The sequence below is a fragment of the Corella eumyota genome, chromosome 6 (genome assembly GCF_963082875.1).
Source record: "Corella eumyota chromosome 6, kaCorEumy4.1, whole genome shotgun sequence".
NCBI classification, from domain to species: domain Eukaryota; kingdom Metazoa; phylum Chordata; class Ascidiacea; order Phlebobranchia; family Corellidae; genus Corella; species Corella eumyota.
The window spans coordinates 658,889-684,106 of NC_137495.1; the positions used below are offsets into that span (position 1 = coordinate 658,889).

At 32.3% G+C, this 25,218-nt stretch overlaps 4 protein-coding genes across 7 annotated transcripts; 1 reads left to right on the top strand and 3 right to left on the bottom strand.

Annotated features, from left to right (window-relative positions):
• Positions 1-648: 648 nt before the first annotated feature.
• LOC145755500 (N-acetylglucosamine-1-phosphotransferase subunits alpha/beta-like) lies at positions 649-15,112 on the bottom strand. Its single transcript, XM_082571738.1, has 20 exons — positions 14,961-15,112; positions 14,102-14,496; positions 13,408-13,661; positions 12,801-12,975; positions 11,267-11,378; positions 10,277-10,417; positions 9,740-9,905; positions 9,223-9,350; positions 8,172-8,321; positions 7,605-7,724; positions 6,372-7,138; positions 6,035-6,094; positions 5,696-5,959; positions 5,191-5,328; positions 4,780-4,858; positions 3,904-4,028; positions 3,400-3,505; positions 2,695-2,889; positions 2,486-2,619; positions 649-1,914 (listed from the first exon to the last, which is right to left on the bottom strand). The coding sequence occupies exons 1-20, from the start codon at positions 15,078-15,080 to the stop codon at positions 1,617-1,619; spliced, it is 3,927 nt and encodes a 1,308-aa protein (XP_082427864.1). The 5' UTR covers positions 15,081-15,112; the 3' UTR covers positions 649-1,616.
• Positions 15,113-16,234: 1,122 nt separating this feature from the next.
• LOC145755508 (WD repeat domain phosphoinositide-interacting protein 2-like) lies at positions 16,235-19,647 on the top strand. Of its 3 annotated transcripts, none has more exons than XM_082571751.1 (4): positions 16,235-16,445; positions 16,673-16,812; positions 16,947-18,052; positions 18,683-19,646. In XM_082571751.1, the coding sequence occupies exons 1-3, from the start codon at positions 16,308-16,310 to the stop codon at positions 18,049-18,051; spliced, it is 1,383 nt and encodes a 460-aa protein (XP_082427877.1). In that variant the 5' UTR covers positions 16,235-16,307; the 3' UTR covers position 18,052; positions 18,683-19,646. The 3 variants fall into 3 exon arrangements, with proteins under 3 accessions (XP_082427877.1, XP_082427878.1, XP_082427876.1); XM_082571752.1 differs by having other exon boundaries at positions 16,947-17,953; positions 18,683-19,645; XM_082571750.1 differs by having other exon boundaries at positions 16,947-19,647.
• Positions 19,080-22,135, bottom strand: LOC145755505 (leucine-rich repeat-containing protein 40-like). 2 transcript variants are annotated; one of them, XM_082571747.1, is made up of 2 exons: positions 21,526-22,135; positions 19,080-21,270 (listed from the first exon to the last, which is right to left on the bottom strand). In XM_082571747.1, exons 1-2 carry the CDS (start codon positions 22,112-22,114, stop codon positions 20,363-20,365), a joined length of 1,497 nt encoding a protein of 498 aa, XP_082427873.1. In that variant the 5' UTR covers positions 22,115-22,135; the 3' UTR covers positions 19,080-20,362. The 2 variants fall into 2 exon arrangements, with proteins under 2 accessions (XP_082427873.1, XP_082427872.1); XM_082571746.1 differs by having other exon boundaries at positions 19,080-22,135.
• Positions 22,136-22,138: 3 nt separating this feature from the next.
• On the bottom strand, positions 22,139-24,726 carry LOC145755507 (cytokine receptor-like factor 3). The gene has a single exon (XM_082571749.1). It carries the CDS (start codon positions 24,648-24,650, stop codon positions 23,241-23,243), a length of 1,410 nt encoding a protein of 469 aa, XP_082427875.1. The 5' UTR covers positions 24,651-24,726; the 3' UTR covers positions 22,139-23,240.
• Between the last annotated feature and the right edge of the window lie 492 nt (positions 24,727-25,218).

Consider the following 25,218-nt stretch of genomic DNA (forward strand, 5'->3'; position numbering starts at 1 on the left):
TATACCACATCAACATTGCTATTAAGTGACAGAAAGGTTTTACTTAAAGGTAAAGTAAAATTCTGGTAGGATTTAATGGTTTGTAGATTCAGCAACGCCTGTAGGGGAAAAAGGTTGTTGTTATGATTTTGTATTTTTTTTGTATTTTTATTTTGGTTTTTCGCGCATTGATAAAAGTAAATAATAAATACGATATACAATTAAAATTACAACAATGTGACGGGAAAAAATGACAAAATCAATTTTTAAAACATGCCAAAAGTAATAATCTTTATACAAAGACTTTATAGTACATTATGGCATGGTCACCAAACCCAGCATTTAAATTCAATGTTTTAAACTTACCAAAACTGCAGCTACTGTTATTAAAATCCATTGTCGAAGTCTTTTAGTCTTTCTTAACATTGGTTCAAAGCTGTTTCTTAATGAAGAAATTTTGATAGAATATTTAAAATCTAAGTCAATTAAACCTGTTTAAAAAATTCCTTAAACTGTTGTTTTTACTATCATAACTTTACTTCTAATAATATAATAATATATTACTGTGTATGTAGGTTGTTAAAAACATCAACTTTTGTTCTATATTCTATTTATTTGAGTAACAGGAAACTAAAAACATAATAATAATAAAAATCACAGTTTGGCAAAAACATATTCGAAAAAAATCCACGAAAAAGTAATTTAAAATTTATCTAATTTTTATAAATCCACCAATTAATACGTTAATTTAATTTAAAGCTAATTCGAATTAAAATTTAAAGTTTGGTATTAATTAGTTATATTGCACTTAGATTAATATTAAAAGTGCAACCAAAATACAATAAAACCACATTTTATAACATAATTATAAAGTAGATAGTGTTTATCAAATGCAATTTTACAAAAAGTCACAATTTTAGGAATATGTAAATTTTGAAATTGCATATCACCTTGCATATATTAGTACCATATTTAAATACCAGAAGTTAAGTTTAATTATACAACCATCAAGTTAAACTTGTAATCAATAATGTTGTAACAATAATTTTAACAATGGTGTTTGTTTACAACATAATATCAATTAAAAAATCAGTTTACAGCGTTCGAAACTTTCATATAAAGCTTGCATAGAAATTAATGATATCAATAACCTATATGGCACAACAGACTATATATATGCAATATAAGGCATTTTTAATCAATAAAATTTAAATTGTGCATCTAAAATGAATATTACCAACAATACAGGTTTACCACTATATATAAGAGTTGGGGCAAGCAGGGTAATAGATGCAATACCCATAAAATATACTGGATCTAATGGACCAAATAAATTAAATGGATTAAATAAATTGAATGCATGTCAAATGAAATGCAAGTTTCAAATGAATTCTGACTGGAATCAGTTTAAGGTTTGATCTTATAGGTGCATGTTTTATTTAAACAATAAGTTAAGATTATAGTTTTGCTTAATAGTGGGATTACGGAAATAATGATAATAAGTTAATAACTGGAATAGTTGTAATGGCTGTAGTGGTAATTTTCATTCCAAAGACACCAATTATACCATTTACCACTATTCATATCACCAATAATTATTCATTTATAGTCATAATATTTAATTTTAAAAACACAATTTATACCGGACTATTTTTTCTAGTTCTTGACCTTTTTCTACCAACCAAATAATATCTGTACTTTCTCCATATTTTGAATATTTGATCCCAGAAGAAAGAAACTGCCATCATGAGGCACAAGAGAGCTAGGATGAAGTGCATAATAAACATCGTTCGTTCGTGGCTTTGTTTCCATAGCAACAACTCGGTAACCGTGGTAAAGCGGTTGCGATATTCATGGGCGAGCTCGAACTGTGATTGGATGGGAAATACAGTTTCGTAGAAGTCACGGATCACTGCTTTTATCGTCTCAGCTCCTCTGTGTAGAAAAAATTTATGTTAAAAATTAATTTTTTTTGTTTTGTCAAAGTTTTTTCCTTAAAATTTTTTAGGGTCCAAAAACCGTTCAGCAGATTTATTATCAAGCAATTATAATTAATAATATCCCAAACTGCCAAACACAATTTCAGACTGGGTCAGGGTAACTGATGTTACTCTATGTTTAAGTCATTAAGTCGACCTTCCACATCAAAGACAAAAAATACCAGAAAAAATAATAAAAAAAAGTATATAATTTAAAACCAGGCAAACTAGATCCTAAATGGCAGACTGAGCCTCTATACTACACATATTAAGGCTTTACTATGACAATATAAGGTTTTTGCTTTGATAATTAAAGTGGTCAATAGCCCATTTACAATCTATATTTTAATTGATGTAATATAGTCGCAATTCTCAACTAATATTTGCCGGCGATTATTTACCAACGCACCAAAAGCAACTGTTTTATTTATTGTAGGTCTATAAATTGGGAATATATGTTTATATATACCGTCCTACCTTGTTCTGTATGGATAGTGAATACAAAAATATGAATAAAATAAACTTACTTTAAGTTGTGATCAATATTATCATTAAGACAAATAAATTTCTTAGGATTTTTCCGAATATCGTCAAGTTGGCCAACTATAGTTGAAACATTGTCTCTTAACATCTTAAAAGCTATTTCACTCTGGTCTACTTCCTATAAACAGATTTGTTAATTAAGTTAAGTAATTAACATTATTGTTAAAAATTTTTTAAAAAAATATTTGTTTACCTCATATTTATATTTCTTCTGTCCACTATATGTTTTATTCAATAATTCAATAATTGAAGGACAATTAAGTATTATTTGTTCGGTAACAAGTGGCATATTAGTGTCATAATAACTCTCTGTCACCGCCCAACTTTCCAATCCCTCAACTGGTTGAGTGTAACTTCCAATGGTCAAGTTTCCATTGACGGTTAAGTTCTAAAAAGGTGGAAAAATTGGATTAAAAATTTTGTAAATTATTAATGCTAAGTCATGGGGTTTTGTCATAAGATTCCAGGTTAAATTTCTTATGTTTTAAATTTTGTATCTGCTTTAAAAAGGGTAAAACAAATCTTTTTTTTTATATAACTATATCCCCCATGTGGGAAGGTCGTATGCACGACCTAAACATAGAGTAACATCAGTTACCCTGATCCAGTTTTGAGTTGCTTGTGGCAGTTTGGGATATTATAGATTATAATTGCCCGGTAATTAAGCTGCTGATTTAGTGCTGGCTCAGCAGGAGTTTATATTATTTATAACGCCTTACTTAAGGGTGCTACAGCATGAGATCAGTGGAGATTGAACCCACGACCTCGCATGGTCTAGCAGGTGATCTTACCACTACACCACGCTGCCTGTCAAGACTGAGTTTTAAGTTACAAAAAATAACCTGTTATTTTAATGTTAAGTCAGCCATCTCATAACAAATACAAAATCAACTATTACCTTATCTCCTTTGTACAAATTCCATGCACATTCTTTTATCATATCTTCCAACCTGGTTAGATCTTGTAAGGTAAGAGGTAACTCATGAGTCTTAGTGGCCAGTAACCTTAATAGTTAAGAACGACAATATGTTAAGTCGATTATTTTTGTGCGTTTATAAAGCAAAATTGTGTGGTAAAAAATTGTAGGCCTACCCATAAATTTAAGAACTGTAAATCATTGTCTAGCTATAGGGTGTTAAAAAACTTATCAAATCCTGGTTAATAGCCTGCCCTATAGTTGGGATGTTAATTGTCGTAATATGGTCGCAACTCTCAACTAATATTAGCCCGTAGTAATTTACCTGTGCACTACAACAGCAGTTTTATATATTTTGTAAACCTATAAATTAAACATACATGTATATATTGTCCACTAAGCCTTAATATACATAGAGGTTTCTATATTGCACTTTTCTGTAGTGTAAATATGTGATATGTTGTTTATTATTATCACCTAACTTACCTTATTTCCCTGTCTGATAATACACCAGAATTATCCATATCAATTTGATGAAATATATCAGAATAATTGATTGGTTTCACTTCACTCATCATGAAATAAAAGTAAGAGAAAGCAAACTGCATATCCTGAAAGTAATTAGAGCAGGGGTAATTAAACATAGAATGTTAGTGGAGCTGTTATTAAGTAATGTTTATTATTATTAGACTTAACTGGGGTCAGTGTTTTAACAAAATAGCTGCAATTTAAAGTTAGATTTGTAACCAAGTATTGTAAAACTGATACCGGCAGCGTGGTGTAGTGGTAAGAACACTTGCTACACCACACATGAGTTTGTGGGTTCAATCCCCACTGCTCTCATCCTGTACCGCCCTTGAGTAAGGTGCTATAATCGACATAAACTCCTGCTGAGCCAGCACTTAAACAGCAGCATAATTATTGGGCAATTATAATCTATAATATCCCAAACTGCCACAGGCAACTTGAGACTGGGTCGGGGTAACAGATGTTACTCTATGTTTAAGTTGCGCATTCGACTTTCCCACATTAAGGATAAAGATATATACAAAAAAAATAAATAGTTTAATTTACCGGTTGTAAGGGTAGCTATTCTAAAGCATTAAAAACACCAACACTTACAAGTTAAAGAAACTAGTAAAGTATTGGTGGAGCTATACTACCTAGTTTTATTAACAATAGTGTTGCCTATAAACATACAGCTGTTTTTACTAGACATTATAACACCAATAATACTAGGACCATACAGTTAGAGTTAGCACAATACTCAGAATAATACAATTTTGCAGGGGCTAGAACCAGACCCGATTCTACAAGACTAAGGTATAATGTTCAGTACTTCAAACTACTTTTTTAACATACCTTTGAATGCCTGAGTTTATGAGATGAAGTCATATCATATTCTTGTGGGTATTCTGCTTGTAATTCCTCCATTATTTGTCTAAAGATTTATTAAAAATATTAGTGCTACTAGTTTGACTAAAAAACATGTGACTTTTTTTCTACTTTAAACTTTAAATTTGGCGTAAACTTAACACAAAATAATGAGAATAAGATTGGGCATTCTTAATGGCTATAATTTCGGTATAATAACTACAGTTTTAAGTAATCGAAAGCAAAATAAAAAGGGTTTATATTAAAGTACATTACAAATATTTAACTTTTACCTATTACTAAACTATCACATAATTACATAGTTAATAGATGGGTAAGGGTAAAAAATTGAAGTTTAAGCTTGTCATTTAACATTTATTAACAAAAAGAACTGCTTACTTGTCAATAAAGTGAGGCATATGTGCTGGCACTTTTCTTTGCGCAAAACCAAATCTTTTGTTAAATATTGCGCTCACAAATCTCAAAGAATCACCAAAAGTATCCAGTAGATGACGCTGTTTAAACGTGGTTTTGTATCTGTAAATAACAACATTTTTGATTTATAGATTTTATATTTTGTGAGGAAAAAGCATGTGCTGTTGTGACGTGTTTAAGCCATCTGCCAATGCCGGGTTAAAGGTCGAATAATGTGGTATTGGTGGGGTTTGTAATTAAAGCCTTTAGAATTATAGTGCTATGACTAGTATACCACACTACCACTGGTATACCACTAAAAATATTTAATGGTTGTAGTTGCAATATTGAATTTTTGTTTGAAAACCTCTTTAAAAATGAAAAATTATGTTAAAACATAACATACTACATTTAAACATTGTTCTTATCACGTGTATATCTAATATGCCTTAACCTAGTTTGTAAATATATTATTTTTATCTAAACTTACCGATCTTGTCTTATTTTCTTTTGTTCATAATTATCAACTTCTCTCATAATTTGTTTAAATTCTTTTTTATTTTCCCAAGGTAAAAACCCTTGCTCAATGTACAGTGGGTCGTCACCTTGACCCATGATGACCTTGGGGTCACTATGTTGACCCTTGAAGACCTTGGGATTACTGTGTTGACCTTCAATGACCTTGTTTTCATTGTTTGACAATAATTTCCGAGATTTGTGAATTTCTTTTTCATCAATCGAACTTATTGGAAAACTGAAAATAAACGAATCATAAAAAAAATGGCCAAAAACAATTTAAATTTAAAATTATTTTTAATTTTAAACTTACTTTAATTTCTTTTCCTCAAATCCAGTTTCTTTTTGTAATTTTGCCTCTTTATAAACTTTCCTGAAATTAAAAAATAGGTAATAAATCAACCATAACATCATTATTGAAATTAATTATGACATCAACATAACACAATAGCAACAACAATGACATCACACCATAGCAACAACTAAGACATCACGCCATAGCAACAGCTATAACAACCCACCCTAGTTACAAATATGACATCACATCAAAGCAACAGCTATAACATCCCACCCTAGTTACAACCATGACATCACACCTAGCAATAAACACATCATAGCAACAAGTATGACATCACACCCTAGCAACCCACCTTAGAAACGATTGTTTTGTTTCAGATTTCTTCATTTTGTTTACTAGCCCGGGATCTCCCCTGTTGTGAGAATGATCACTTTCATGAATAAGTTTTGCATTGTTATTGTCTTCCTCATTGTTGACATTGTTTTCACCATTGTTCAAATTTAAATTTTCATCATTAACATTGTGATTCCTGTCAACAATGTCAATATTTTTATTGTTTTTTATTTCTTTAATTTTCTCATTGTTTTTAGGACTTTCTGGTTGTTGCTCATTGTTTAAATTTCTTTTAACTTCAAATTTCAATTTCTCTTCTTTTAATTTATCCTCATTATTTTCGGGTAAATAGTTGTCCTCTAACAGCTTGAAATGAGGCTCAAGCAAATTAAATCTTCGAATCTCGAAACCTTTTTTAGTTAAAAGTTGTTGCTCAAAATCATTTTCAATTTTTGATAATTTTTCTTGAATTTCTGTCGGTAAGATGCTTCTATTGAGCCTAGTGACATCGAGTGTTAATGTTTGCTGAACTGCGACATTTTCGTCGTTAATTTGAGGTTGACGTAAGTCCTCCGGTATATCGAACATTATGACATCATAAACCTCATCTTTCTTCACTTTGTCACCTTCTTTGTCTTGTTCATCTTCTACTATGACATCATCATTCTCATTGTTGTGAACAATGGTTGTGTTTGTGATGTTTTTGGAGGGAAAAGCAGTGATTTGAAAGTAGATTGAAATGGTTTTGTTTTCTTTTGTGGAAGTTCCTGTGAGATTAAAGTTGACCTAAAAATAAATAAAAGACTCATTTTTTGGTAAAACCTGCTTTAAGTTTATCCTTGATGTAGGGAAGTCGACTTTACAGCCTTAATATAAAGTAACATTTGTTACCCTGACCCAGTCTCGATTTGCCTTTGTCAGTTTAGGATATTATTAATTATAATTGCTGGATAATTTAACTGCTGATTAAGTGTAGGCTCAGCAGGAGTTCATACCGTTTATAGCGCCTTACTTAAGGGCGCTACAGCATGGATGCAGTCGGAATTCAACCCACGACCTTATGTAGTAAATTCAAGGTAACAGAACATTACTTAAGGGCACTACAGCATAAAAGCGGTTTGGATTGAACACAGAGACCCAGCATCAAGTTGTGCAAATAATTGCACTTGTAATACTGTTTTGTCATTTACTTGCTATTATCCTAGGGCTTAGAAGTAGTTATCTACACCTGCAAAAACAAAATAACTCTTACCGTAGTTAAGTTGGCCTCAGGATGAAATAAAATCGTCAAAACTTGGAATTTATTTGAAACAGCAGCAGCTCTCATGTATGTACTTTGTTCATAACTGGCTGATTCAACTTTAGTAAAAGTCTGTAAAAAATAATTGTTATTCAGTTAAAGTTAAGCTGATATACATACTTAAGTTGTTATGTATATATATACATTAACTTTGTCTATGACTTTAAATTGGTAAATCTTCTTCTTTTAAAAACTAGATAAGCTCAACCTACAGTCGGGATTTTAATTGTTGTAATATAAACGCAACTGTCTACAAATATTTGCCCCCCATAATTTATCCATGCACCACAAATGATAGTTTTTTTATTTTGTAGGCTTATAATTGGATATACATATTTAAATGTATATAAATATATCACCCACTAGTATCTACTATATAGGAAATTGTAAGTAAGTGCCTTTAATAGTACTGTAAGATTAAATGTGAAGATTTAAAACCATTACTTGTATATTTTTTACAACAAGTGCAAAATTTTACTTACATTAAAAACCTTAACTTCTAGAATATATATAACTTACCTTAGCAAGGTTTACATAAGTGGTCTTCACACCCCATGGTAGAGTGTAATTAGTTGAGTTCTTAAGGTTAGAAGTTAGAAGGTAAAGTTGATGGTATTCCCCTAAACCGCAATCACCCGCATCGAACCCACATTCTATTGCATTACAGGACTGAAAATAAATTTACTGGTTTTAGTAAAATTAAAAATATTATAAAGTTGAAATTAAACTAATAAAATAATGTTTTAACTAAGAATGCTTTCAAATTTAGTCAGTAGTGAAAATTAAACTTAATATTCAAGTATGCTACAACATGCCAGCAGTGAGAATCAAAGCTAAGACTTTAGGTCCTACTTAAGGATGCTACAACATGCCAGCAGTGGGACTTAAACCTACAACCTCGGTCTTACTCAAGGATGCTACAACATACCAGCAGTGAGAATTAAACCCAGGATCTCAGGTCTTACTTAAGAGGGCTAAAACATGATAGCAATAACAGGAAACGAAATAACGGGTCGCTATTCGCCTTTAAGCGAATCGTTTTTTAAAATTAGAGAATCGTTTTTTACAAATATATTAGAAATAGCGAATTAATCAAAAAGGGTTCAGGCAGTGATAAAACTCTCGTGTATATTTTTACAATCTATTTTACACCGGTTTCACACTAATTTAATTACATCATCATAATCCTGCGTAAATGTAGGTTACTATAGGGCATTTAATAACAATAACTTTCCATGTTTTGGCAATGCATAAATTTCGCTCCCGAGATCGTTCAGTTGTTGCGCAATTTTTTAAATGCATAACACAGCCTTAAAAGAATTAAAAATGTCTCGTTTTTCGTGCAAAATATTCTTAACGATTGTTTAACAATACGTTACATTCAAAGTGTTACAAAAAAAACGAAGATTATGACTTGAACCTAATAATTACTCTAAAAATGCAACCTTATTTTTAGCGAATCGTTTTTTAAACGTTAATTCGTACCCTGAATAAGAATCAAACCCATGGCCTCAGATATTAAGTTGTAAGTAATGCCAGCAGTGAGAATCAAACTTAAGATTTTACAAACCTGATCACAGAACCTATCAGCCAGCCATCCATTAGAACAACCAGGTTTACAATAAGCCAAATAATTTGCTCTCCAGTTGTTTACCCCTCCCACCGAATCAACGCCCACCCCTGCCTTGATATTGGGACCTGAATAACATTAAAAGAATTTTATATCCATATAAGTTTAATTGGTATGGTTACAAAATAAATAAAACCCTTACCCAGTTTCAAGTTGCCTGTAGCAGTTTGGTATATTGTAGATTATAATTACCTGATAATTGTGCTGCTGATTAAGTGCTGGCTCAGCAGGAGTTTATACCATTTGTAGCACCTTACTCAAGGGCGCTACAGCATGAAAGCAGTGGAAATTGAACCAACGATTTCATGTAGTGTAGCAAGTGTTTTGACTACCACACCATGCGGTCTGTAAACCTCAAGTTAGCGTTCTTAGTTTGACTCAGCAGAAGTTCAAACTGTTAATAGCGCCTTATGAAAGGTCACTCAAACATCAATGACAAATGTTTAAATCTCCAAACCTGAGCAATCCCCTCCATCCCAGCTGCACTCTGAGACATTACAAGCTGCATCACAATATCCATCAGTGATCCAAGTCGGGGCACAACCCTCGGCACAGTTGGGTACCGGCCACGATAGATAAACTTTTTGTCCATAAGAATGGGTGTAAAAATCATCTGGCCAAACCTGTATAAAAGGTTTATAAAATAAAGGGTCTATAGTCAAGCATGATAACTAGGTTATAACAATCTTTTAATGTTAAAGCTGCACAGGGCTTTTTATGTTGGAAATTAAGTATCGCAAATCAGATGAGTTGAAATTTTTTTTAAAACTACATTTTACAAAAATTTAGGTTAAATTTTTTTGAAAAATTAAAAGATATTTGTAGAGCAGAATTCAGGTAGAAAGAAGTTAATAAAAAAAGGTCTTATTGTCGGCAAAATGGCATTTTTAGACTTACAGATTCAATAAAATGACCATTACATAAAATAGTTATCCGTGGAATTAAAACTCTAATTAATTACAGAACTTTTTTTTCAACAAAAACAAAAACTAACCTCTTTTCCAAACATGACATCATCATTGAGGTAAATAAAATGTTGTGCAAGTCCTTTGATCCTGTGGATGTGAGCCTCAATTGCTGGTGAACTAAAAGTGGGAAGATGACTTGGATCGGGGAATATATCATTGTGGGTAACCTGTAGAAAAGAAAGAACTATTTGGGTAATACTTAATACAATTTATCCATAATGTATGTGTATTATTCAAACTATCTCGTCTTAAACCAGTTAGTGAATTTTTTTCACTGCCGCCATGCTTAAGAATTTTAAATCAAAACTTACACTTAATACAATGCCTAATTCATCTCACTAGTAAAAATTGCAAGCACCCCTTGAGTATGGCTATAAATTTAAGGCTTAATTCCTATCACAGAGAGGTTATTCTATCAGAGTAAGGCCTGAGGCCCTAGGTTTGATTCCAACTGCTGTTATGTTGTAGCATCCTTAGAAAGGCCTGAGGTCCTAGGTTTGATTCCAACTGCTGTTATGTTGTAGCATCCTTAGAAAGGCCTGAGGTCCTAGTTTTGATTCCAACTGCTGTTATGTTGTAGCATCCTTAGAGTAAGACCTCAGACCCTAGCTTTAATTTCCATTGATTGTGTGTTGCAAAGTAATAAAGTAAGGCCAGAAGACCTGAGTTTGATTTTCACTGTTGGCATATTCTAGCATGTCTAAGTAGGATCTCAGGTTCTAAGTTTGATTCTCACAGATTGCATGTTGTATTACCATTGAATAACACCCAAGTTTCTGGGTTTAGTTCAGCAACATGAAAAATGCCAATCGTTTATATATGTTGTGCCATTACACAGTAAGGCCTGTAGTCCTGGGTTTGATTCCCACTGCTGGTATATTTAGGCATCTTTGGATAAAACCTCGGATTCTAAGTTTGTTTCCCATTGATAACATGTCATAATATCCTTGAATAAGACATGAGGTCCTAGGTTCACCAATTGTTTATTTTATTTATCTATTAGTAATCTAACTCACTAATGTAACATGTGGGTTTTCAAGGTTCAGCCAATAAGGTATTTGTCCATTTGTGACAATAAAAATATGTCGAACCCACGGTGCATATTTCTCTACAGACCTCAGAGAATATCTAAACAATAACAATAATTATTTAAACAGATTTATTTGTAATTTGATCTTTTTTATTTTCTATGTTTTTCTTATTATGTTTCCATATGCTTTTAGGATTAAACAGAGGTATGTGATTTGTTCGTTGGAAAATAAACTTTTTAAGATTACAAAATTATTCAATACAAAGTTTTTTTTTGTATATATCTTTATCCTCGATGTGGGAAAGTCAAATGCGCGACTTAAACGTAGAGTAACATCTGTTACTCCGACCCAGTCTCAAGTTGCCTGTGACAGTTTGGGATATTATAGATTATAATTGCCCGATAATTAAGCTGCTGATTAAGAATTGGCTCTGCAGGTGTTTATACCTTTTATAGCGCATTACTTAAGAGCGCTACAGAATGAGATTAGTGATTACTGAGGATCGAACCCAGGACTTCATGTGTGGTGTAACAAGTGTTCTTACCACTACACCACGCTGCCGGTACTACACCATGCTGCCGGTACTACACCATGCTGCCGGTACTACACCATGCTGCCGGTACTACACCATGCTGCCGGTACTACACCATGCTGCCGGTACTACACCATGCTGCCGGTACTACACCACGCTGCCGGTACTACACCACGCTGCCGGTACTACACCACGCTGCCGGTACTACACCACGCTGCCGGTACTACACCACGCTGCCGGTACTACACCATGCTGCCGGTACTACACCATGCTGCCGGTACTACACCACGCTGCCGGTACTACACCATGCTGCCGGTACTACATCATGCTGCCGGTACTACACCATGCTGCCGGTATTACACCACGCTGCCGGTACTAAACCACGCTGCCGGTACTACACCATGCTGCCGGTACTACACCATGCTGCCGGTACTACATCATGCTGCCGGTACTACATCATGCTGCCGGTACTACACCATGCTGCCGGTACTACACCACGCTGCCGGTACTACATCATGCTGCCGGTTATAACCCAACATGCCCAACTTAAAACCAAATCAACTTTAACTGGATATGTTTCACCATTAGGACAGCAATATATCAAAACTGACAAAAACACTTTAATTCAAAAGCCTAAGTAGCTTTTTTTTATATAACTTTATAATATATTTGGCATCATGTGGCAGCGTGATATGGTGGTTACAATATTTGCCTTCATTACATAAGATCCTAGGTTTGACCCCAACTGCTTTAAAGCAGAAGCCCCTTAATGTAAAATTAATCAGCAGCATAATTATCGAGCAATTATAATCTATAATATCCCAAACTGCCAAAGTCAACTTGAGACTGGGTCAGGGTAACTGATGTTACTCTAGGTTTAGGTTGTAAAGTCGACCTATTTAATACAATTAAAAATATGTAGTTATTATAACAATAATTATAATCTTTAGTTCATCTTAAATTTGCAAAGTTTATAAATTTTGTTACCTTAATTCTTCATTATCTTCAAATCGACTTTTTGCCATGTCATCATTTTTGTGACCTTTATTTGACCCCACATAATATACTGAGTGAACTTTAACCTCAGTGTCATGAACTTTGAACCCAGATCTTAAAGTTGAGTTTTGTTTGTCGTCATTAAATTGGTCGACTAATGTTGTGTCTGGAAAAAAATAGATTTTTAAAAATTGTGATTTTTTCTACTATTTTTGAAGCTACTTAATGGCCTGCCTAAAAGATTTTAATCGTCGTAATATAGTTACAACTCTTAACTAATATTTGCCCGTAATAATTTACCTGTGTACCATAAACAACAGTTTTATTTAATTTTGTAAGCCTATAAATTGGACATATAATAATTGTCATTCTAGTTGTTATAAACAAAAATTTTGTTTTAGATACCGGTAGTGTGGCGAACCGGTCATGGCGTCGAACTACAAGCCAAAAGGTTTCGGGTTCGAGCCGCACCAACGTCACACTATTCGTCCTTGAGCCCGGCATTCACGGATAGCTCAAAACACATCATAACAGCACACCCTTCCCAATAAAAAATATAAAACCTATCACCTTAAAGTGATATGGAAAAAATCCTTACCTGACATCCACAAAAAAGCCAAATTCTTCCCCAAATCTGCAACAAACCAATCTAAATTCTCCTTTAAAATATCTGGCAACACTAATTCGTGTTCTGATTTAATATCTTTTGGCAGCCCTGAGATCATAAAACAATTTTTAAGTTCTGTTGCAAATTGGGCTTCGTGATCCGTTGTAACTTGGAATAAAGTGGTTGTTTTGTTTGGGATTTGAACCTCAGAACTTAGGTTTACAGCAGTTTCTAAATTATCAAACCTAAAAAAATATATTTTTGTTAAAATACCTGAACCATATTAATTTTTCGTTTTTTTAAATCTTTTCAGTAAAAAATTATACAAGAAAAAATTCAATGTTAACAAATTTAATATTTTTTTTTGGCTCATTAATCTTTATCCTCGATGTGGGAAAGTCGATTGCGTGACTTAAACATAGAATAACATCAGTTACTCCGACTCAGTCTCCAGTTGCCTGTGGCAGTTTGGGATATTATAGATTATAATTGCCCGATAATTATGCTGCTGATTAAGTGCTGGCTCAGCAGGAGTTCATGCCGTTTATAGCGCCTTACTCAAGGGTGCTACAGCATGAGATCAGTGAGGATTGAACCCACTACCCCATGTGTGGTGTAGTAAGTGTTCTTACCACTACACCACGCTGCCGGTGTATGTGTTTTTATGTTTAACCAATTTCCTTACCTCAAGACTGAAATATTAGTTGGTATTTCACTATTAATATCCCCTTTTATCTCCAGTATATAAGTTGACAATAATCCTTTAAAATCTGAATACTTCTCCATTATTGAGTTTTTATCATTGTCACGAAACAATGGGTTTATTGTGATAAGTGGCAATGTCATACAATTCTCTAATTGACAATCAGTGTCAGTGTTCTCTGTTATATTTGTTTTAACTTCAAGTTTAATTTTATTAAGTTCTTTTATTAGTTCAGGGTCTGACCCATTCACCCAAGTATATACTACATCAATGGGTAGTTGAGGGCATATTTTAGACTGGTACGACGTTGATTTAATATTGTTGTGGAATTTGTTGAATGCGACGTCGTAATGATGTTGACTCCATTCTAAAACTTCCTAAAAAAATTGAAAAAAAAACAATTATTTAGAGTTCATTAAATAAAATAAATAGAGTTAATTAAATAAAATTTAAACCCATATATGTTTTAACAATAACAAAAGTATTAAATTAGATTTTTTTGTATTTTTATTCTCCACTTATAAAAGACAACTTCATGGCTTTAACATAGGGGAACTACATAAGTTATCTTGAACCAGTCTCGAGTTGACTTTTGCAGTTTGGAATGTTATTAAAAATAATTATTTTTCGGAATTATTTTATGTTCTCGGTTAAGCATAAAGTTAAAATCCTATTAATACTGTCTTACTATAGGGAGCTACTGCATAAAAGTATTAGTAAGGATTAAACCCAAGACCTAATGTAGTAATAAAGTTTACCAAACCCTACACCACATGCTTGGTTTCGAACAAAAAATAATTGACATAAATTTGCAAACACTTATTACAATCTTTTACCCTACCTCTCCGAATTGAAACATAGAATATAGAACCATGAAAACACCAAAGTAAGCGAAGTAAATCCCATATTTATGAGCTAAACAGTTGTAAGTTTGCCGTTGTATTATTTTATATATTGACATTGTATAAGTAACTTTACAAACACCCTAATGAATCTATCTACAAAAAGTTGTTTTAATTAAAGTTTGTAATATTGTGACAACCCCTAAAATCTCTTAGAAGCTTTCAGTAACCCCCTCCAGAAAAATTAAAACCCCCTTTTAAGAAAACTAAACACACGTTGGTTGTAGTGTTTCCAAATTATTTTACGCTAAACTTATTTACAAATATCAATCTTTATCCTCGATATTTTTAATTACTTAAAGTAACAATTTAATAACTTATTAATAAGATTTATAATTTTTTTTAGTTTAAAACCAAACAAAAATTGCATAAAAATTATTTGTTATTTTTTAAGGTAATGATCCAGTTAACATACAGAGTTTCCAACTTAAAATAAATTATTCTAAAAATAGAAAAAAAAATTGTTGTTGTCACTAATTAAAACATGTTTGCACTTACTTTGTTTTACAGCTCAAAACATTACCAAAAAAAATTAAAATCATAAAAACATTAAATTACTTGATGATGTTAAAATTTAATTAGGTTTTAAATAAAATAGAAGGTTAAATTTTTAATTAGGAAGGTTCTTAAAAGTGATTATGTAATAAAATCAACTTTTATGACTTTTATAGTATCCTGTAAAGCGATTTTGCATATCGGTAATTTTCCACTGCGCTTTGTTCACAGCTGATTCGTTACTTGGCGACGAGAGAATGACGTCACGATGGCCTTCTTTGTGACGCAACCCAATCAGCTGCTCTTGAGAGTCACGTGACTTTGTTGATAAACAGAAAGAATGAAATGCGATTTAAAAGGACGACAAAGAAAAGGCGTTTTCGCTGTATGTTGCAATACTAAGTAATTTAAAGGTTTTCGAAGTGTTTTCGTGACCTATGTGCGGGTTTATTATTGTAAAAAGCTGACAGGTTACATTGTAGTCAGAAATATAGGGCAGTTGAACATATGTTAGACTGGTTAGGCCGAATAAGTTCAGAAAACCCACGAAAAAATATTTTTTTGACTCGTTTTTGGTCTTGTATAAGTTACGCAATTTACAAGAAACCTAAAAAAATACGTGTAATACAATAAGTGGGTAATTTTCTAAATTTTTAGGAGTATAAAGTTTAAATTTTTAAGGCATATTATATTTAAAACTGTTGTTATTTACAGAATATAAATTTACCAAAATAAAAAATAAAGATTTTTAAAATATTTAAGTTTTAATAAAAACAAATATCGAATGAAGAATGAATTTAGCAACATCTGACGGACTGTCGGGCGATTTTCATTTCGCAAATTTTAACCAAGATTTTACATCACTTGCGGTCGGAGGAAGAAATGGATATAAAATTCTGAATCTAAACTCAGTTGACAAATTAGAAGAGGTAGAAAAAGTTGTTCAGGTTTTGTAAACAAATTTTAGTTAAATTTTAAACCAAAATCCATAGAAAACCTGTTCTAATGGTATTATGTAAAAAGGTTTTTAAAAATGTAAATCCCACCATTTATTTATTACTCGCAATTCTCTAAAACCTTGAAAATCAAAACATCCAAATTTTTCTTGGCATTTTGCTAGTGTTACAGTGTGTTATATGTTTTTCCCTTGTTTTAGATCCATTCTGAAGATATTGACGATGTTTGTTTGGTTGAAAGATTATTCTCGAGCAGTTTGGTTGCGATTGTGACTTTAACTTCACCCAGAAAATTAAAAGTTTGTCATTTTAAGAAGAAAACCGAAATATGCAACTACAGGTAACAGGTTTAATTACTTTTCTAGATAAGCCAATAAAATCAATCTCAAACTAATTACGTCCTAATTCTAAATAGATACAAATCTCTATTTGACTTAACTATAAATCATATGTCAAAATCAATATTTTTCTTAGTTATTCCAACACCATTCTTGCCGTAAAACTCAATCGAATTCGACTTGTTGTACTACTAGAAGATAGCTTATACATCCACAACATACAAGACATGAAAGTGCTTCACACGATAAGAGACACCCCTTCTAACATCCACGGTATTTGTGCTCTCAGTGCCTGTACAGACAATGCTTTATTAGCTTACCCTGGCTCCCCACACACTGGAGAGATACAAATATTCGACGTCGCAAACCTTAAAGCAGTTACGATGATCCGTGCCCATAATAACCCACTTGCCGCAATGTCCTTTAACAAAGACGCAACACGACTAGCAACTGCCTCCGATAAGGGAACTGTGATCCGTGTTTTTTCGATCCCTGATGGTAAAAAACTGTTTGAATTCCGCCGTGGTATGAAACGTTGTGTTTCGATCTGTGCTTTAGCTTTTAGCAACGATTCCTTATTCCTGGCAGCATCAAGCAATACTGAGACCGTACACTTGTTTAAACTTGACCAGCAGTCAACTACACAAGCTCGTGAGTTTGCTCGGATGCAGAATAATAACAATAACGATACATCGTGGATGAATTACTTCCATAAAGTCATCTCAACTTCATCTAACTACCTTCCCACACCAGTTGGTGATATGCTTACACAGGATCGTGCATTCGCGACAGTCAAACTTCCATTTTGTGGCCTCAAAAACGTGTGTGCTTTAACCGTGATGCAAAAACTTTTACGGGTCGTAATAGCAGCTGCTGATGGTTACGTTTACATCTACAACTTGGATATTATTGAAGGGGGGGAATGTACTTTAGTGCGGCAACATCGATTAGACCCTGAAAACCCGATCTCAATCTCCCAAGCTCAGATTCACATCCTCGGACCTACCTACGCCGATAAAACCAAAGGGATGCAGATCCAGGATGAGAAGAGGCGGGGTTTTCGAACCAACAGCACGGGGTCATCGACGAGCACGAGCTCCAGTGATCTTTCGTCGACCCCAAGGTCACAGGGGTCACCAAAAGGCAAGATGTTAAACCCGATTGATGTGCATGATATTGCTGAGTGTCTACCCCTTAATGACGATAGCGAGTTTCCCCCAATAACATTGAATAGTGATTAAGGTTAAAAAAAAGTAAAGGGTTAGAAAAAAAATAGAAAATTTTGAAAAAAAAAATTTTGTAGGCAATTTTAGACAATTTTTTTTTGCTTTTTTATTGCTTTTATGGTGGGCTATAAGTTACTGTCAATAACATTAATAATTTATCATTCAAAATTAGAGTAATGGCATATTTAAAAAGCATATGCCATAAGTAGATAACCTCAAAAAAATAGCATTTTCATTCTATGTAATTTGTTAGCAAAATTAATTATGACTTCACAACATGGGATTGTAAAACACAGCTTCCTATTATGTCATATCCTCTATTGTTAGCATTTGTTTACTAAACAATGGTGGCTCATAAACAAGTGAATTAACCTAAATGCTTATGACCTACAACATTATAAATAAGTAATTACAAGGTTGTCATTATACAAATTTTAAAACAATTGTAATTCAAAAAATATAAAATTTAATACACTGTGAATATAAAAACCAAGTTTTAAATTAATATAAACTGGCAATCACATGAAAAACTATGTAATTTTAAATTCTATCTCATATACTATTCTTACATTTTACATATTTTAATTAACCATCATTTTTAACCCCTTTTCATGGTAAGTTTTACTAAGTTTGGTTTTATGTTTAGGTGACACGATGACCTCATAACATTGGGTTCAAAAAATAAAGAACTTTCATCAATCACCCAGCATGTAATTTTATAAAAAATATATTAAAAAATTTGGCATGTTTCTGTAATTAATTAATTAACAAAAAAGGGGTTAAAATGAAATGAAATTTGCATGTGTGTGTATTGCATATAAATATTTAATTTTCAGTGCCTATTGGCCTGCGCGACATATTTTAAAAATCTTCAAAAAAAATTTGTTTTTGTTTTATTCAGATTTTTGTTAGACGTGCAATGTTTTAATTTACACAAATGTTTTACTGTTTTTATTAAAGTTAAGTTCCAAAATTCTAGAATTTTAACGATAAAAAAAATGTGCCAAAATGGCAGACAAAAAAGAACTATTGCAATTCGACCTACCAAATATGTATTTACATGTTAAATAACCAATGTATTAACCTAAATTAGAATAAATTTGTTACTAATATTATGTATGTTATACTGTCATTGTGTGTGCCTGAAAAAATGTTCATTTTTTGGTCAAATTTGATATATATAAACAAAAGAAATAAGGTGGAATTATTGTGAATAGTTTGTAAAAAGCGTGGTGCTTTCTAAATTAACGTCATACTTCTAAATTTCTTTAAAATCAATTTTTTAACTGCCACACTTTAAATATATTTTCTTAATTCAAAATCTAAGATATTTCTATGTACATAAACTTGAAATTTTCTTACCTACGTTCTTGTTCTTGCTGTCACACCATAATACAAAATATTCTCAATTTTTAAATTCCATAATTTAACAGAAAAGGCCTAAATTAACAAACATTCATTATTATTACATATTTTTCAAAGTATAATGTAAATACTAGTGTTAACAAACGATAAAATCTCAAATCTTTGTAACTTAAAATGCACAAAATGTAAATTTTTATTTTAACAATTTTTGTTTTTTACATTGGTTGTGGTTGGTGGTTTAAAATAAATTTATTCTCAATAAAGTTTGGTTTTTGTGACAACAAATTAGATTTTGATCAGTGATATGGTAATTTTATCAAATATTTATTATGAATCTATATATAATTGAGCTTAGTGGATGATGTAGATATGTATGTCCAATTTATAGGGCTATGAAATAATTAAAACTGCCGTTTGTGGTGCACGCGTAAATTATCGTAGGCAAATATTAGTTGAGAGTTGCAACCATATTATGACAATTAAAATTCTGACCATAGGGCTAGCTATCGACTAGTTAACAGCAATTCTACAACACTAAAAGAATAATTACTCTAGTATGATTATAATTAAAATTACAGAAATAATTTAAACCTACTGACAAACAAATCGCAACCACAACCAAGCAATCATAACACGCCAGCACTCAAAATCACATTCATGCAATCACATTAACAATTACAACATACAAAAGTTACAATTAACAAAGAGAATCTAGTTCAATATTAAACAAGCACAGTATAATACTACCACAGGGTTTTGAATAAATTAAGAAACATGATTTGTAACACAATATGAATGAACTTTAGGAATACACGCAACTAATAGTACATAACACTTATTAGGAATTTCTAATGAGCAAGTGGTTAATTAATGATTATTCTATAGAGGACCAAAGCTAGACTGGAAATATACAAGAAAATGCAACCATCTAAAGCACCAATTAAATGAAAAACAATGAATTTCAGGCGATTCTTCCTCTTAGGTATTCCAAAACAGCAGCTGAACCTTTCTGCATAATAGCTTGCCTTGGAATTCTGAACAAATTTCCTTCCAACCTTAAAGTATTCAAGCTGTCAATTAAACTTAATTGGGGCGGGACTTGTGCCACACAGTTGTTCTGCATCGATAAAGTCGATAATTTTGCCAACTTCTGAAAACCATCAGAATTAATTGAAGTTATTTGATTCCCATCGGCTATGATATGCTCAATAGATGATATCTCATAAACGCAAGCTGGCATTTCTATAAGCTTATTACTTGCAATATTAAGCTCAATTAGGTTGTTTAAATTACTCATTTCAATAGGGAGAGAGGTTAAAATGTTGTTGGTTAAATACAAGTGTTTAAGTGATGATAATTCACCAATTAAACCTGGAATTGAAGTTAGTTTGTTTGTGGAAAGATTTAAAGATGTTAAGGTCTTCTTAAAATCAAATATTTCGCTTGGGATTTGTGTTAAAGTGCATTTTGAAGCATTTATCTCAACTAAACCAACCATACTAGCTTCATTTAGATTCTCTTTCAACACAACTTCATTTTTCCCACTGCAGTTTAATTTTCCAGATCCTGATATTTCGTGTTTTCGTGTTAAATCAGAATTTGCACTCGACAATACATCTCCTATTTTTTCGTCATCGTCAACGATTCTAGATCTTAAGTATTTCAAGATAGCATGTGAGCCTTGGTTAATAATATCACGTCTTATACTTCTCATGGGGTTCCCTTCAACTGAAATAACTTTCAGATTCAACATTTTTCCTATCTCAGCAGGCAGGTTTGAGATATTATTATTCGCCACATCTAATCGTTGTAGGTTTTTCAAGTTTGTAATTTCAACTGAGACAGTTTTAATTTGATTGTCCCTTACCTCTAAAATCATAATAGAAGAAGGTAAATCAGTTTGTATCGAGGTTAACTTATTACTACCAAGATAAAGCTCTTTAAGATTAGAACATTGAGTTAAGGATGGAATAGTTTGGAGCAAATTCTGCTGCAAATAGAGTTGATCAAGTTTTGTTAAATTACCAAGTTCTGGTAACCTAGTTAGCTTGTTACTTCTTAGATCAATTATTCTTAAAGAACTTAAATCCGAGAACGAATCGGGCAACAAACTAAGCTGGTTACCTGCTAAGTTCAACTGCATAAGACTCTTGATATCAGCGATCGATTGTGGCAGGCTAATAAGTGAATTATGTGACACGTCAAGCTTGTCACACTTCTGCAAAACTCCAATGTCATCGGGCAAGGTTTCAAGCTTATTATGGTGCGCAGTCAGAACTGAAATATTCTCTAAACCATCAACATTCAACTTAGTCAGTTGGTTGTGACAAACATCTAATTTTTCAAGGTTTTCCAACTCTGATAAATCAGGTAAAACAGTGAGGTTATTATCATGAACATCGAGGACAGTTAAGGTTTTATATATCCCCACTTTATTGGATAATTCGTTGATTGAATTAGAAGCTAAAATTAACTTTGTTAACTCTAACCCCTCCCACCAATTGTCCTCGCTATTAAACGCACCATTTTCCTCCCTAGAAGGCGCAATATTCAACTCCCAAACTGAATCGGGGACAACCTGAAGATCACGGTTCGAAAGATTTAAAATCCCACTTTTCCGAGCCTGTCGTAAGATGTTGTTGATTCCGGCAGATTTTTGTTGTTCTGCGTGAGCAAATGGTTTTCCAAATTTCTTATTTCGAAATTTACTCATTTTTAAAATTTTTATTAAAACAAATCTAAATACAAAAAAATCAATAATTAAACATAAAAATCTTTTCAAATTATAATCGAGCCTACCCTTATTTTAAATAGATGCAAATTCGAAATATTTAGCAAAAAAAATTGCATTAAAATAGGTTCAATATAAGATAGAAGATTATTAATTATTAAACTGTAAGTAAAAGGTTTTAAATTGGGCAAGTTAATTTAAAATTGCACTTTCTTAAGTATGTTAAAACAGACGTTAGTCCAAAAATCAGACGTTAGCAGCAATCAAGTTTAACACTATGGTATTAATATTTCAAAACATTTAAACAAGCACAATATATTGTAAACCTGAAACAGTGAATTCTCTGTGTATATAAATAAGTTCAATAAAAAACAAAACATTTTCTGTGTATAATAAATAATATAAATAATAAAGGCACAGTTTAAACAAAGGCACAAAACAAAAAAAAGAGACAATATTTTGTATAATATAGAAATAAGTTCTGTTATAAACAAAAATAACCAAAAGTACAGTTTTGTAATTAATTCTGAATAATAAATCTTAAAAAAAATGTCACTATAATAGTGTACTAATACAGTTAAACAACTGGCAAGTGTAAGACAACAATGGAACAATAATAACACATTGTGATGTAATAAAGAACTGAGCCAAGGCACCAAAATATTGGTAAATACAGTGTAACAATTAACAGCTAAGGATGCTACAACGTTATCTTAAATTTATGCTATAAAGTTCTAGAAATTTCAAACAGTTCTATAATAAGCATGCATACTAATAGCTCTTGAGTAAGTTATATATAAATGGAGGTCATACTGGGTATAGGGTTTAACAAAAAATGTGCATAATTATTGGGTTCTATTTGTATTATGCTGTGCTAACTTTATTGTTATAATAAATCTAAAAAAATGCAAACAAAAATGATTTTTCGTTTAAATGTTGACGTTTTAAATAGGCAATGTTTAAGCAGATAAGGTAATATTGCACAACAGCCCCATTTGTTGCATTGTATTTTAATATTTAAGTTATGTTATTTAACATTAAAAAAATAATGATTGAAATTATTGAAAATATTGAGTTTAAAAATGTTAATAACAAAAAAACGTTGACTTTAAAGAATTGAGACCCTCCAACCTGATGATTGAAACAAGATGGCATAACTTAAAGTTTGAGAGTTAAAAACTGAACCTGATTTCGATGGATTCCAATCAAATACAGCTTCACGATCACCAACAGTAAACGTAACCCGAAACACTTCACATCCTTTCACAGTGGCCGATTTCTTCTCTGATATTTCCTTAGCATCGTCGACTTTAAACGAGATTGTCATGCCTCGATAGAAGGAGGTAAATCGAGTTTGGGTCACACTACCGTTTAACCAGACTCTACCGTCAGCCATCACACATAGAGTTCCCTCTTTAGTATGTATTCCAGTTGAATCTGGGTCCCGTTTGATACATAAAGCAATACAGTCTGTTTTGTGCCGTGATTTACCTTCAAGATCAATCTTAAACGTCATAGAATACCCAATCATACAAGATGAAATATCGGTGTACAGAACTTTCCCATGGTTGTTCTTTTTCAAAGCTACCTTTTTCCGGTCTGAGAGTGTGTAAGCTTCACTGTCCTTACTTGGGGCCCATGTAATACCTGGCATTGTTGTTAGCTTTTCCTGATTTACGCTCCAAGGGCTCCACTGCTTCGGTGTGTCACTATTTTCAACTAACTGACATCGACATACTCGGAAAGTGTAAGTTGAGTTTGGCTGCAAATTTCGTGCAAAGAAAGAATAATTTGGCCCGATGTAGATGTCTTTAAACGTGTTTGCATCTTTTGACAGTTTCCCATTTACCATAAGAACAGTCATTCTACCTTGGCACATTTGCAATTTGTACAGCATTGAATTTTCCTTAAAATTATTTGTTCCATCATCTATTTCATCCCAGTGTACAACTATTCCACCGGGTCTCGGTTCCAGGTCTGTGATTTGAACAGGGGATTGTCGATTTAAGATTCCTTCTAATTGAACAGCTTTAATTAAAGTTGGAAGAAAGTCGTCATCAAACATAACAGAAATACTCGCAACTTCTGTAATCAAAGGCACTTCTGGTAAACTTCCAAGTTCTAGACCTTCTGCCATTCCTATAAACTTCCGAACTTCATTCAATCCACTTTCACATTCAACATCACAATTAAGCACAGTGTCCCCAGTATTAACCACTGTTATAGTCTCATTTATTCCATCCTCTACCACCTCTTTGCATGCAATTAGTGGTTCTAACGACTCCTTTTCAATACTGTTTACAGCTTCAATTAACGCCTTACTTCTTGCTTGAATTTCAGCAGTTAATTTCTTCTGCATTTCAAGATAATAACTCTTGATATCTTTTTTAGTGCGTTCAGCTGTGCTTTTAACTTGCCCGATCGCGACATTGAGTTGATTTCTTCGACCTTCCAACTCACATTTATGCTGCCTTGCGTTGTCGACCGTCTCAATTGCATCTTGTATACTCTGGTCCATTATAGAGCATTGAATCGCCGTGATATCGCGCCAAATAAACGTGTTATACTAAACTTTATGCTATATTATATTAAACACCTTAAAAATTTAAACACAAAATTTAGAAAAAACGCGTAACCTCTTTGTGACAAAAATTACATATAAATGCATTTTTGCAGCTAGTTTTTAGACTTACTAGAGTGCAATTTTAAACTATATTTTAAGTTAATAGCAAAACTACTGAAAATAAGATATAAAAACTACTAAAATGCTTTTAAATTTACTTTTAAATCCTTAAAAAAAATTGGGTGCAGTTAAAATAAGATTTTACGAGTTCTGTTGTTCGCTGTGTGCAGTCATGCGTGGCTTCACTTTTATAGAAAATTAAAAGATTTCTATTGAGTTTTATTAAAGTGATCTCAAGATCTTCCTTAAATTCAAATTATGCTTTTATTTCTTTAAATTTATCTCAAAAGTGACTTTGACCCCATTTCTGATTACATTTTTACCAATATAATAATGTTACAACCACTATGCTTTATAGTAGCATTGATAGTAATATTATACTTCAATATTTTTTGGGGTAAAT

Coding starts and splice junctions, on each gene's coding strand:
- LOC145755508 (XM_082571750.1), top strand. CDS start 16,308: ATGAATTTAGCAACATCTGACGGACTGTCGGGCGATTTTCATTTCGCA. Junction 16,446..16,672: donor CAGTTGACAAATTAGAAGAG/GTAGAAAAAGTT, acceptor CCCTTGTTTTAG/ATCCATTCTGAAGATATTGA. Junction 16,813..16,946: donor ACCGAAATATGCAACTACAG/GTAACAGGTTTA, acceptor TATTTTTCTTAG/TTATTCCAACACCATTCTTG.
- LOC145755507 (XM_082571749.1), bottom strand. CDS start 24,650: ATGGACCAGAGTATACAAGATGCAATTGAGACGGTCGACAACGCAAGG.
- LOC145755505 (XM_082571746.1), bottom strand. CDS start 22,114: ATGAGTAAATTTCGAAATAAGAAATTTGGAAAACCATTTGCTCACGCA.
- LOC145755500 (XM_082571738.1), bottom strand. CDS start 15,080: ATGTCAATATATAAAATAATACAACGGCAAACTTACAACTGTTTAGCT. Junction 5,960..6,034: donor TTTGAGGAAAAGAAATTAAA/GTAAGTTTAAAA, acceptor GTTTATTTTCAG/TTTTCCAATAAGTTCGATTG. Junction 4,859..5,190: donor ATGCCTCACTTTATTGACAA/GTAAGCAGTTCT, acceptor ATAAATCTTTAG/ACAAATAATGGAGGAATTAC.